The 13,001-nt window shown below is 43.4% G+C and overlaps 1 protein-coding gene across 2 annotated transcripts in view; it reads right to left on the bottom strand.

The window, feature by feature from the left end:
* LOC147022834 (ryanodine receptor 2-like) overlaps window positions 1-13,001 on the bottom strand; it is a 717,656-nt gene that overhangs the window by 350,818 nt on the left and 353,837 nt on the right. The window contains exon 47 of one of the 2 annotated variants that reach the window (XM_085887705.1): window positions 12,081-12,174. In XM_085887705.1, coding sequence (XP_085743831.1) covers window positions 12,081-12,174 — 94 coding nt within the window. Of the gene's footprint in view, window positions 1-12,080; window positions 12,178-13,001 lie in introns of both variants that reach the window. The other variant, XM_085887704.1, reaches the window with a different exon arrangement.

Consider the following 13,001-nt stretch of genomic DNA (forward strand, 5'->3'; position numbering starts at 1 on the left):
CGTGACCACCAGCAGCTCAGACCAGCCCGCTCTCCTTCCCATGCTCTTCCCCTCCCTCCCGCCATAATTTTGCTACCCTGCGCATGTGAAGCAAAAAGCAGCGTTAAACAAATGGTTCATGTCTGTCCAACTGTCTGTCTGTCTGTCTCTATAGACGCCAGTTTATGATCGAGAAACAACTTAATTTAAAATGAATGTTATATTTTGACCACAAATCCGAAAACAAACCTGCCGTTAAACAGTACTTTGTCTCTGAGTTTGTCCCGATAGCACATACACATAGAGGAGTGAGATTTTTTTTAACTCTGTCTGCCTGCCTGGCGGTCAAACAAAATTGAAAATCATTCCAAACAGAAAATTTACTGCTTTTAAGGACATCATAAAGGACACAAACAACAGGCATGAAGAACTAATGTAACGTGTTAGATAGGGTAGTGTAATAGACAATGCATATCAACAGCAGTAAAACGGCGGTAAATTCCGGAATTAATCAATTCATATGACTTTTACAATCTTTATTTTATTTGAATTGAATTATATACTTGAAGACTGGAGAACACAAATAGCCATATTTGCACTTTCAAAACCCTTGTTTTGCAGTACTCGGACATGTGAGATAGGGTGGTGTATAAGGGTGATCTATAAGACTGCTTCAACGGCCCTAAACTTCTAGAATTTTTTTTAACGATCTTTAAAAACATTTCATTTTAAATTGAAGTATACACTTAACCACTACTTGGGAATCATGCTCTATGAACTCTAGTTCTTCAAGGTTTAAAGCTTGACAAAAAAGCCATTGGTCTCTCCAAACTGCTCTGCACTTTGAACAGGATAGTTCTCATTGCAAAGGCTGATGCATCACCAGTAACCTAATGAGTCAAAATGAAAACCACTGTCGAGGTGAAAATGAGCCAAAATATCTTCTTTGGTGTGCCAAGTTGTAAGTGTGTGTACTGCTGCCGAATGAGTGGGAATCCAGTCACATTAAGAATCTTTTTTAAGGAGTTGACACAGCAGTGACATACTGGTTAAATACTGTGGCAAGGACTAAGGGCATGATTCAATTTGAGCTGAGAGGAGGTGAGAGGTATGAGATGAGATGTCACTTAACTCTGAGATGTCTAGCTTGAGTTCAAATCCTGGCCCACCTATACACTCTCATCCTGGTGTTTTGCATGCAGGGCAAGACCTCATTTTGTGTGTCGCCCCTTGGGTGGGCCTTAAACTAGGTGCCCCGTGTGCCGACATTCGTTAGTCATGAAGAGTTAGCGACAAATTACAAATTCCTGCTCGAACCCACAGGAGACAATGACCTCACACCTTACAAAGTCAGTACATTAGAGTTAGCCTGCATATGCAAAATTAACAAAATAAGACTAGAACGGCACTCGGTAGAATACATACCTCTGCCAGGCTAACAGTTTACATTTTGTATCATACTGAAAGGCCGGATCTGCAAAGGGACCTAAACAAAAATCGAATCTGCTTATTCTTGTCACCTACCCAACTTATCCACCACGTTTTGTCATAATCTGTCCACAACTTTTTGAAATATGCTATCCAGGAAACACTCAAATATCGTAGGTTCCAATATCGCAGGTTTCGACCAATCGCGGGCAACCTATTGTGCTCCGATTTAGTTATCGCGGAATTTAATTTCGACCAATCATGGTTTTTGAGCTGAGACGAGTCATCATTTGTGTTTGTGTATACGATTGCGTCCCATTATGAGCCTTTTGTTGGTTCGTGTGCACCGTTTTTAATGAGCCAAAACATAAAGCAATGGACAAAATTAGTTGTGCCAACAGGTAGAGAAAGGTTATGACATTGTGTGAAAAACAAATCGACTTGTTAGATAGGTTGGAAAGAGGTGAAGGTGTGGCATCTTAGGGCTGCCATTATGGGATCAATGGATCGACTGTGCGGTATATCCATGAAAGTGAGTCAAATATCCATTCAAGTGTTGCTGCCAGCACTCCGCAAAGTGCAAAATTGTCATTCCAGTCCGTGATCCTCATATTTAAAGGATGGAAAAAAGCGCTTAATGTTTGGATTGAGGACCAAATGCAAAAACATTGCCTTTGAGTGAACCGGTGATATGGGAGAAATCAATGCGCATTTACAAATGGTTAAACGAGGCAGCCGGGGCCGAAGACTGCAGTTCAACCAAGGTTGCCCAAAAGTTCCATGTCAGCTCAGGCTGGTTAGAGAAATTCAAAAGAAGATTCAGCCTCCATTGTGTCAAATTAGTCAGGGAAGCAGTTTAGGAGATCATGATAATGCAAAAAAAACGACCCACCACAGCTCATGGAACAAATCAAGGTGAAGGGATTTATGCTGGAGCAGGTTTTAACGCTGACGGGATGGGATTATTCTGAAAGAGGTTGCCATCTGATACCTTCCACTCAAAGCAGGAAAGATATGCTCCGGGATTCAAGGTAACGTGGTTAAGGATCGTCTTACTCTTCTCCTATGTTGCAATGCTGCAGGTGACTTCATTGGAAAACCAATGCTGCTCTTCTGATCATTGAATCCCACTCAACACTCTCCCTCTGCCCCCCCCCCCTCCTGCTCTCCATACACAAACTATATTTTAGATAACCCAAAAAGACATTTATCAGCATTCAGCATTAAGTGGTGTTCAGCAAGGCATTGGGATACTAGGAATAGACGGATGTTGTGAAGCAACTTATTGGAGCAATGCATAACAATGCCAACCAGATAGAGGGTAACCACAAAAAAATAGGAGCCTGCATCCTGAAGCTCACCTGGATCAGGAGAACCAGTCACTCAAACCCCCACAGACCCCCTGAGAGCATGATTTTTTTTTTAATGCTGTGAACAAACTTTAGTACATCATGAGTGATGAAGGTTGTGGTCAAGTTTCATTGAAATTGTGTGTGTAGTTTCGGAGAAGAGAGCAAATACCTATTTTGGGAGGATCAAACCCCCCGCAGAGCCCCTGAGGTCCTGATTTTTAATGCTGTGAACAAACTTTGGTACATCACAGGTGATGAGGGTTGTGGTCAAGTTTCATTGAAATTGTGTGTGAAGTTTCAAAGAGAGCAAATACCTATTTTGGGAGGGGGTCAAAATAAACCCTTGTGGATCCCCTCAATGAGTGAAGATTTTGATGCCATCAATACACCTTTGTTTGGCATCAAATATGAAGCTTGTGGCCAAGTTTCATCAAAATTGTGTGTTTGGTTCAAGCAATAAATTCTGAAGTGTTTACAGACTGCTTGACTGACTCACTGACTCACCGATGGACACTGCTCAATCGCATTAGCTCACCTTGACTAAAGTCCAGGTGAGCTAAAAACGGTACTGACCAGACCTATAATTTCTTCCATACTAATGATATCCTCTTACTTTTTGCAGGTACGCAAAATGGAGTCAAGTGTATAGTCCGTATGTATATTTAGTCAAGACAGCTCCATTTTTAGCTCGTCTGTTCGAAGAACAGAGAGCTATTGCGATACCCCCTGCGTGAGTGTCAGCGTGAGCGTGAAAATGTTAAAGTTTTTGGTGCAAGTTATTTCCTTTCTAATGTTTTTATCTACCACATTATTTTTTTACTGATTACAATATACAAATACATATATTGCTTTAAAATTATTTGGATCAGACTTCACTGCAATGCTTTATAAAAAATATTATTGGACTAGTCTTTTAAAAACGATAAATGTATAAACAAGTGAGCATTGGGTGGCTTTGACACCAACTCTCTGGTTTCAACATGCTGTGGACCTCTAGAGAAAAATCGTTTTCAGTTGAAATCTACCTGAAAAGGAAATCCTTTAAGAAGACTAAAATCGAGTTCAGGGTTAAATGCTTAAGGACAACATCTACCAAGGAAGGCCACAATACAAAGATGATCTCAAAAGAGATATAATTAGCAAAATCCATTCAATCAATGAAGTCAAATGCCTCAGAGTAATATACAATTTTGCAAGTCGAATCCAAGTGTGTCTACAGCAAAGAGGCCGACATCAGGGGCATGTGCTGTAACTTCAGTCAAATCAACGACATTAAAGATATCCATCTGAAACTTTCCAGAGTGATCATGCATCACGTGAAGTACGTGTGCACCAAAGAACATGCCATTTTAAATAAATAGAAAAACTAACGGCAATACCCCTGGACACTCACCTGGTAGCTGGATAATATAACCAGGGAACCACTGATAGGCATGGATGACACACAAAATAGGTAATGTGGAAGAAAGTAAATACCAATGGATTTTTTTTATTTATGCGGTGAACAATCTTTCGCACATCACGGGTGATGATGGTTGCAGTCAAGTTTCATCGGAATTGTGTGTGTGGTGTATATATATATATATATATATATATATATATATATATATATATATATATATATATATATATATATATATATATATATATATATATATATATATATATATATATTTTTTTTTGTTTTGTTTTTGTATACCTTGTCGAGGCTCGTATGAGAGCTAACACACAACTCACAGCAAGGGGGCATGAGACAAGAGGGGCGGGAGTGGGAGGGACAAAACAGTGGGGAACAGACACATTAGGTGAACTGTAGAAGGGAGAGGGATGGGGATGGGACGGGGAACATGGCGAAGAGAAGATGGACATTACAGAGACTTTCAGGAAGGAAAGCAGGGGAATTGAAGGAAGTGGGCTTGGGTGGATTATCGGGGGTAGAAAAGATCGAGGATTTGGATGGGGGATGACAAGAGGTGGTGGTGAACAGCTGTTTTGAAAGCCTGGAGGGAAGAATGGGAATGAATAGAGTGAGGAAGTTTATTCCAAAGGCGGGAAAAAAGAGGAATGAAAGAGTGAAGATGAGCAGTGATTCGTGATTTTGGTAGTTTTACCAGAAGGGGGTTGTTGGCGGACCTTGAGCGTCCTGTGGAAATGTGGTGGGGACAAATCGCAGAGAGAGCAGGGGGGGGCAAGGCTGGAGAGGAGTCGGTAGAAGACAGAAAGACCACCGACCAACCTGCGGTGATTGAGTGAGAGGCCCAAAGACTCAGCTTCATTGCGGGAGATGCCGATGATCCTAAATGCCCTGGTTTTGACAGCGTGAATCCGAGAAAGGTGGGAGGCAGGAGCACCAGCCCAGAGGGGAGAGCAGTACTCCATCAGGCTACGGACAAAAGTTTTGTCAGTGGTCAGGAGCTCAAGAGGGCCGAGGAAGGACTTTGCACGACGGAGGATTCCCAGTCGGCGACTGGCTTTTGAGGCGAGGTTGGAAATGTGACTTTCCCAGGAAAGGTCATGGCAGACAGTGAGACCCAGAAGCTTGAAAGAAAAGACTTCTTCCAGAGGATTGTTGAGAAAGTGGATGGGGGTTTTTCTAAAGGGTCCTTTCGAAGAGACATAGTGAGAGTGTGAGATTTGTCTGGATTGAAAGACATGTTCCACGTGTTGGACCAGTTTGTGATTTTATCGAGATCTGCAGTGAGCGAAGAAGCTGCTGCTTGCCGGTCTGAGGGATGACAGATGGTACGGCAGAGGGTGGAGTCGTCGGCAAAGAGAAATAGAGGATTTTGCAGGGAGTCGGAGAGATCATTGATGAAAACCAGAAAAAGAACAGGGCCCAGAACGCTACCTTGAGGAACTCCAGCCTGCACAGGAAGAGGGGATGAAAGAACTCCATTTAGGGCCACACGTTGACTGCGACAGGAGAGGAAGTCTGCGAGCCATGAGTGGAGATGGCCTTGAATACCATGGGAAGAGAGTTTGGTGAGTAGTGCAGGGTGCCAGACTGTGTCAAAAGCACGTGATATGTCCAGGGATACGGCTCAGATTTCCTGTCTGGCATTGAGGACCTCCATCCATTGATGGGAGAGCAGAAGCAGCATATCCAGGGAAGAGTGACCTGGTCTGAAACCAAATTGATGATCGGAAAACAAGCCATTGGAGAAGGGGAAGGATTTCATGTCTGAAGCGATGATTGATTCCATAACCTTGCTGATGATTGGGAGAAGGCTGATTGGTCTGTAGTTACAGGGATCTGTTTTTGCACCTTTTTATGCAGGGCAGTGATGTTAGCAGATTTCCAAGCAGATGGCAGATGACCTTGGGCAAATAAGAGGGTGAATAGAAAAGAGAGAGGGTGAGCAAGAGCAGAAAAGCAGGCTTTGAGGACACGTGGGCTGATGCCGTCTGGATCGGTTGTAGAATCTGAGTCGAGGTTTGAAAGCAAGCTCTCCACCTTGTCAGGAGAAAAGGATACAGAGTCCAGGGACAGTTGGGTGCGACTGGGTAAAGTGGGTAGAGAAAGTGATGGGTTTAGGACACAAGATTTAGCTGCAAACACCGAGTTTAGACATTCAGCTTTATCACGTGCGGTATCAGCAGTGCGGCCATTTGAGGTAAGGGAGGGGATGGAGGGGGAACATACACCAGAAACAGATTTGATTAAACGCCACCAGGATTTTAAGGAGGGAGAGAGGTTTGAGAGTTCAGACTTGAGATGAGAAAGATGTTGTTTTCTGGCTCTCCTGAGGGTAGATACACACTTGCTCTGAGCTTTATGGAAGGAACTGAGATTGCCCTCAGTTGGGTTTGCTTTCCATGAGGCAAAGGCAAGTTGATTCAGGACAACTGCCTCACCACAAGCTTCAGTAAACCAAGGGCGGGAGGAAGGGTAGGACAACTGAACATGAGAGGGGATAAATCTGTGCATGAAGGAGAGCAAGTTTCTTTGAAAGAATTCCCAGGATGAGTTGATGTTTGAGAAAGTAGTGATAAGAGACCAGTCTGTAAGTTTGATGGCTGCTCGGAGACCCTGTCAGTCGGATTGAGTGAAATGCCAGACTCGACGGCGGTGAGGTGGTTCTCTGATAACAGCCAGAGAGATGTCCACTTTGACAAGGACGTGGTCAGAAGAACCGATTGGAGCGGAAAAAGAGCAGCAGATATTGTCAGGGAAATTTGTCAAAATCAGATCCAGAAGAGATGGAGTACCATTGGTTGAGATCCGGGTCGGGAAGTTGACCGATTGAGTCAGTCCTAATGAGTCGCAGGAAAGCTTTTGCTGAGGTGCCATGACAGGTGAGAGAGGTACCCACACCTAGCCAACTGGCGTGATGACAATTGAAATCACCACATAAGAGGAAGAGAGAGTTTGGATGAGAAGATAGAAGATGGTCCATGTTTTCAGATAGTGAGGTGTAGATGGAGTCATCACTGTTCGGTGGACGGTACAGTTCACATATAACCATGAGGTGGGAGTGGAGGGAAGCCGTAGCCAGAGGTATTCCTGGGGGTGTGGGGGAGTGAGAGCAGTGCATGGAGAGTGAGGAATAGAGTCTTTGATGAAGAGAGCAACACCTCCATCAGGACGAGGCTCAGGTCTGTCATACCGGAGGAGGGAGTAACCGGGGAGAGATACTTGGGAGTCAGACACGTCTTGGGAGAGGAAAGTTTCTGTTCGGCAGATAATGGCTGGTTTGTCAGTGGCAGCCTGTATGGAAAGATCTGAAAGGTTTGAGCGAAGGCCCCGGATATTTGAGGTCCACACTTTTAATGAAGAGGTAGGGGAGGAGGCTTTGGGTGCAGGGGGTGGAGGGAGAGGAGGAGTGTAGGACAAGGGATGAGAGGGGGGGAGGTAAGGAGGGTTGTTGAAAGAGTGTGGGGTATTGCAGAATAGCTAGGGGAGGGGGCCGAATGAGGAGGAGAAAAGGCTCTGTGGTGCTGGGGGAGAGGGGGGACAAGAGACAAGGAAGAAGGAAGTTGAGGATTTGAGGAGGTGGAGTGAAGAGATGGAGGTGAGAGGGCAGTGGAGGGAGGCAGCTTGGTGGATGAGAGGGGGGCAACTTTGAGACAGATGAGTGAGGGGGATGAAAGGTGGGAGAAAGGTGAGGGGGGAATTTTTGAGAGAGGTGAGAGGGAGGCTTGGAGGGAGAAGAGTGGGATGGTTGCTTTGAGAGTGAGAGTGAGGGGTGAGGGGGGTGAGTTGGCACTAAAGTTGGAAAAAAACAATGGTTGATGGAAAGCGAACATTCATCGCAAACTGTGGTTTTTAAAAGTTTTAGGTCAGAGTTGCGATTTAACACAATTCTTGATGGATGCAATGAAGGCGAATTCAGAGAATGGAGAGAAGAAATGCTGTAATACTTGGATTTTTTAGGCAAGGAATGAAGGAGAGCTCGAAATGAGAGCAGTCTGTTAAAATAGCAGAAGAGTAGTGCATTATGAAACAGTAAAGAGTACCACATGTGTGAGAGAGGAAGATGAAGCATTATAAGATTGTTTTTGTTGTTCATATTAATGTTTGAGAGAGTTTTCAACAGATTAGGTCATGGAAGTGTAGAAAAAAAATCGAGGAAGAAGACGAGGAGGAAGATAAGAGGAAGAAGAAGAAGCAGAATTGGGAGAAGGTCAGCGTGTTGTTGTTGTTGTTGGGTATTTTTATTTTTTTTGAGATAAGAAAGAGATTAGTTGGGAGAATGGGGGATGTTAGGAAAGTGGGGAGGATGAAAATTGAAGGTAATGGAGAGGATAGAAAGGGGGGCAACCCCTTACACACCCTTTGAGCCCGATTTTTCTAATGTCATGAACAAACTTTGGTACACCATGGGTGATGAAGATTGTAGTCAAGTTTCATCGGAATTGTGTGTGTCGTTTCTGAGAAGAAAGCAAATATCTCTTTGGGGGGGGGCAATGCCCCCATAAACTCCCTCCTTAGACCCCCTCAGACCCCAATTTATTTTTACTGCCATGAACAAACTTTGGTATGTCATGGTTGATGACGGTTGTGGTCAAGTTTCATCAGAATTGCATGTGTAGTTTCTGAAAAGAAAGCAAATACCTATTTTGGGGGCAACCCCCATAGACCCCCTTCGGGCTCGATTTATTCAATGTCATGAATAAACTTTGGTACATACATGGTGATGAAGTTTCATCGAAATCCTATTATATGTGTAGTTTCAGAGAAGAAGTTGAAAGTATATGTGGACGGATGGACGATTTGGGACAACAAGCCATCCCATAAGCTCCCCGGAACTATGTTCCAGGTGAGCTAATGAAGGTTTATTAAATTTCATGGCTGCCGCTTTTTGTGGTCACCCTGTACAAGGGCACCAGTGAAAATGGATGACAATTTTTTGGAAACATCTAGGGGTAGTGCCAAAGGCATTTGGGTAACTCAAAAAATCAATCTCGGTTACAAATATTTAGAGCTGGAAAACAACTTCTCTCCAATCTCCACAATGAACTTTCAAAATTGTCTTTTTCCTCTCAAACTTCGTGGCATCTTGCCAAGTCTGTCTCTGGTGTATGCTTCCATTCCATCCCTTTCCTCACTTCAAGTGGCACCACAGCTGACTCCGTTCGTGAGAAAGACGAATGCCTCAATTCTGTGTTTCCTTCAAAATCTTGTATACCTAACCTCTCTCTCTTACTGTACCTACTCTGCCCAGTCGTACCCAACTGTTCCTGAATTCTGTGTCTTTTGTAACAGAAAAGGTGGAAAACTTTCTGGCATCCCTCGACTCTGACTCTGCAAGCGGACCAGAAGGTATCAGATCACATGTCCTAAAAACCTGTGCTGCTGCTCTTGCACTACCTCTCTCTGCCATTTACAACCTGGCATTTAACATAGGTCATCTTCCATTTGCTTGCAAATCAGAAAAAAAGGTGCAAAAACAGATCCCCTTGTTGAAAGACCAATTTACTTCCTTCCCATCATCAGCAAGGTCATGGAATCCATCATTGCAGTTCACATAAAACCATTCTCCAACAGCTTCACCTCGGATCATCAACTTGGATTTAGATCTGGTCACTCTACCTTGGACATGCTGCTTCTACTCTCCCAACAATGGACTGAGGCCCTCGATATCAAACATGAGATTAGGGCCGTCTCTCTGGACACATCTCGAGCTTTTGATACAGTCTGGCATCTGGCACTGCTCTCCAAACGGTCTGCCTATGGAATCCAAAGCCACCTCCACTCTTGGATTACTGACTTCTTCCACTCTCATAGCCAACATGTAGCTCTCAATGAAAACCTTTCATCTCCTCTCCCTGTCAAGGCTGGAGTACCACAAGACAATGTTCTAGGCCCCATATTATTCCTAATCTTCATCAATGATCTCACTGACTCTGGAAAAACCTCTTTATCTCTTTGCTGATTACTCCACTCTTGGCCGTGGCATCCCTCATCCCATCTGACAAACAGGCAGCAGCCTCTTCCCTCGAATCAGACCTTGACAAAATCACTAAGCGGTCAAATACTTGGAACATATCTTTCAATCCTGAGAAATCCCACATAGTCTCAGACTCTCAGACTCTCTCTCAGACTCTCTCTCTCTCTCTCTCTCTCTCTCTCTCTCTCTCTCTCTCTAAGGACTGTCTCACAAACCCTTCAATCTACTTTCTAAATGACCCTCTCAAAGAGGTTCAGTCACTGAAACTCTTGAGTCTCAATCTCAGCAATTATATCTCTTGGGTTAGCCACATTTCAAAGTTGGCCTCCAAAGCCAGTCTCCATCATGCTTGGTCTTTCCTTGGCACACCTGAGCTTCTAGCCATTTACAAAGCTTTCATCCACAGTCTGATGGAGTACTGCTTCCCCCTCTGGCGTGGTGATCCTGCCTCACACCTAGCTCGGCTTCACGCCCCGGAAACCAAGGCTTTTAGGATCATTGGTATCTCCTACGATGAAGCTGAGTCTTTGGGTCTTTCACTCTCTCACCACAGGCAGGTCGGTGGTCTTTCCGTCTTCTACCAACTCCTCTCTGACCTTGCATCCCCTGCTCTGTCTGTGCTCTGTCCCCTTAATATTTCTACAGGGCACTCAAGGTCTGCCAGCAACCCCCTTATGGTGAAAATGCCCAAATCAAGAATTACTGCTCACCTTCATTCTTTCATTCGTCTTTTTTTTCCACCTCTGGAACAAACTCCCACACTCTCTTCGATCCCCCTCCTCCCTCCAGGTCTTCAAAACAGCTGTTCCCCACCATCTCATATCTTCCCCCATCCAAAATCTTGATCTTTACTACCCCCGTTAATCCACCCCAAACCCACCTCCTTCAAATTCCGTTTTCCTTCCTGAAAGTCCCTGTCGTACCATCTTGTTTTCCCCATGTACCCTGCCCCAATCCCTTTCCCCTCCACAAATATCCTATTGTCTTTGTTCCAGACTATTTTGTGCTTCCCTCTCCCGCCCCTCTTGTCTCCTGCCTTGTTATACGTTTCTGTGTATTAGCTCTTCCACAAGCCTCGACATGATGTTCAAAATAAATAAATAAAACATCATGTGACCATCATCGGTTGAGAACTTTGTGTTTGTCACGGATAGGTGCTTATACCTGTAAAGTTTCACCTCGATCTGTTCAGCCGTTTGTGAGAAGAAGATTTTTGATGGCTTTTTTAATAAAAAATATTGCAAATTGCTGCCAAACCACATGACTGATGACGTCATCAATTTTTTTTTCTGTCAACCAATTTATCCCAAGATAAGAACCCTCAAGAATGTTCATATTGATCAGATAAAGCGTTCTAAGTGTCGAATTTTGACCGGGATACCACTTCTCCAATGACGTCATGGTAAACAACACATTCCCCATGGGGACTACTTCACATGTGCCAAATCTCAATTTTTTTCCATGGAGCTGTTTTGGCGATAGAGGTTGAAAGTTTACTTTTTTCCCAACTTGACTGCCACATCACATCACCTGTGATGTCATAATTATCATTAAATAAATTTACATGAGTAATCGCACCTATGGTGAAAATTCCATGTCAATCGGACAAGCAGTTGCAGAGAAAATGAATTTAAAATGGAATAAACCCCAAAAGTGACAAACTTATGTTGATTTGCATAAATTAAGTAGTCATCTCTTCACAATCAACTTAATGCAAGCATCAAACAAATATACTCCAAGCATTTAGTTCATGCAATGTTCATGGAAACACCTTGGATGATTTTGGATGTGCTGCATGTAAAATAGTAATGCCAAAAGTCTATTCGATTTCAGGAGGTTTCCATCACCAATGGAGTATATCAGGATGTTACAGATTATTATCTCACCAACCAGACAAACATATTGTTGATAATTATGTAAAATGTCTTACATGCATCTCTGGTGCACAGCGGCCGAGAAGGTCAATGAGAGCTGCGTAAAAAGTCATGATGGCATTGCCAATGTGGATCTTGTCTTCATCATCACTGCTGAATATAAATATCAAAAAAGGTGAGTAAATGACTGATATTCAAGTGAAAGATCGTGACTTCATGACCAAGGCAGTGTGTACCAAAGAAAGGTTTTTTTACAAATAAAAATTGAAAAGCCACCACAAGAAAGCAAAGGAAACAGGTGAATAACTAGAAGTTAGCTCCCACAAACAAATGTAAACATCGATTTAAATGAGTGATGGAAGTATTAAAACAAAAAGACAATACCACCATATAAACGTGTTTATTTTGCACCCCAGCTCTGTGGTGAGATAAACTAATCTCAATAAAGAGGTGAGCTAAAATAATTTTTTCTAAAGCCAAATTTTTATGATAAAACTAAATCTTCTTCGTTCATTCGTAGGCAGCACAAGGCTACGGGGTAGCATCATTGGCTGAGGGCATGGCTATGCCTCTGCCTTCTGCTGGTTAGGGCAGGAATTTAGAATTTGTTCATACTGCTCGTAATAGTTTACTGACTCTTCGCGAAGGACACCATGGGATCTTTAACATTCATCAACGAATGCTAGCAGGTGGGACGCCCGTTTAACGTCCATCCGAGGGATGGCGCACACATTGATGAATTACCCTGCCCATGAAACACCGGGATGACCGTTTATATAGCTGTCGGGATTAGAACCAAGGTTAGACAGCTGAGTGGCAAGTGTGCATACCACGAAAGTCTAGGCCATCCTGTAAGCCCAATAAAACTAAATAATGATGCCAAACGTGTTGTCAATAAGAAAACAGAGTAAGCATCATTTATAGATTTAATTGATGGATGTAGTAAAAATAATTAAAACACGAGAAAGCATCTGACC

The sequence above is a fragment of the Eptatretus burgeri genome, chromosome 7 (genome assembly GCF_056783735.1).
Source record: "Eptatretus burgeri isolate ZD-2024b chromosome 7, Ebu_testis_v1, whole genome shotgun sequence".
Taxonomy (NCBI): domain Eukaryota; kingdom Metazoa; phylum Chordata; class Myxini; order Myxiniformes; family Myxinidae; genus Eptatretus; species Eptatretus burgeri.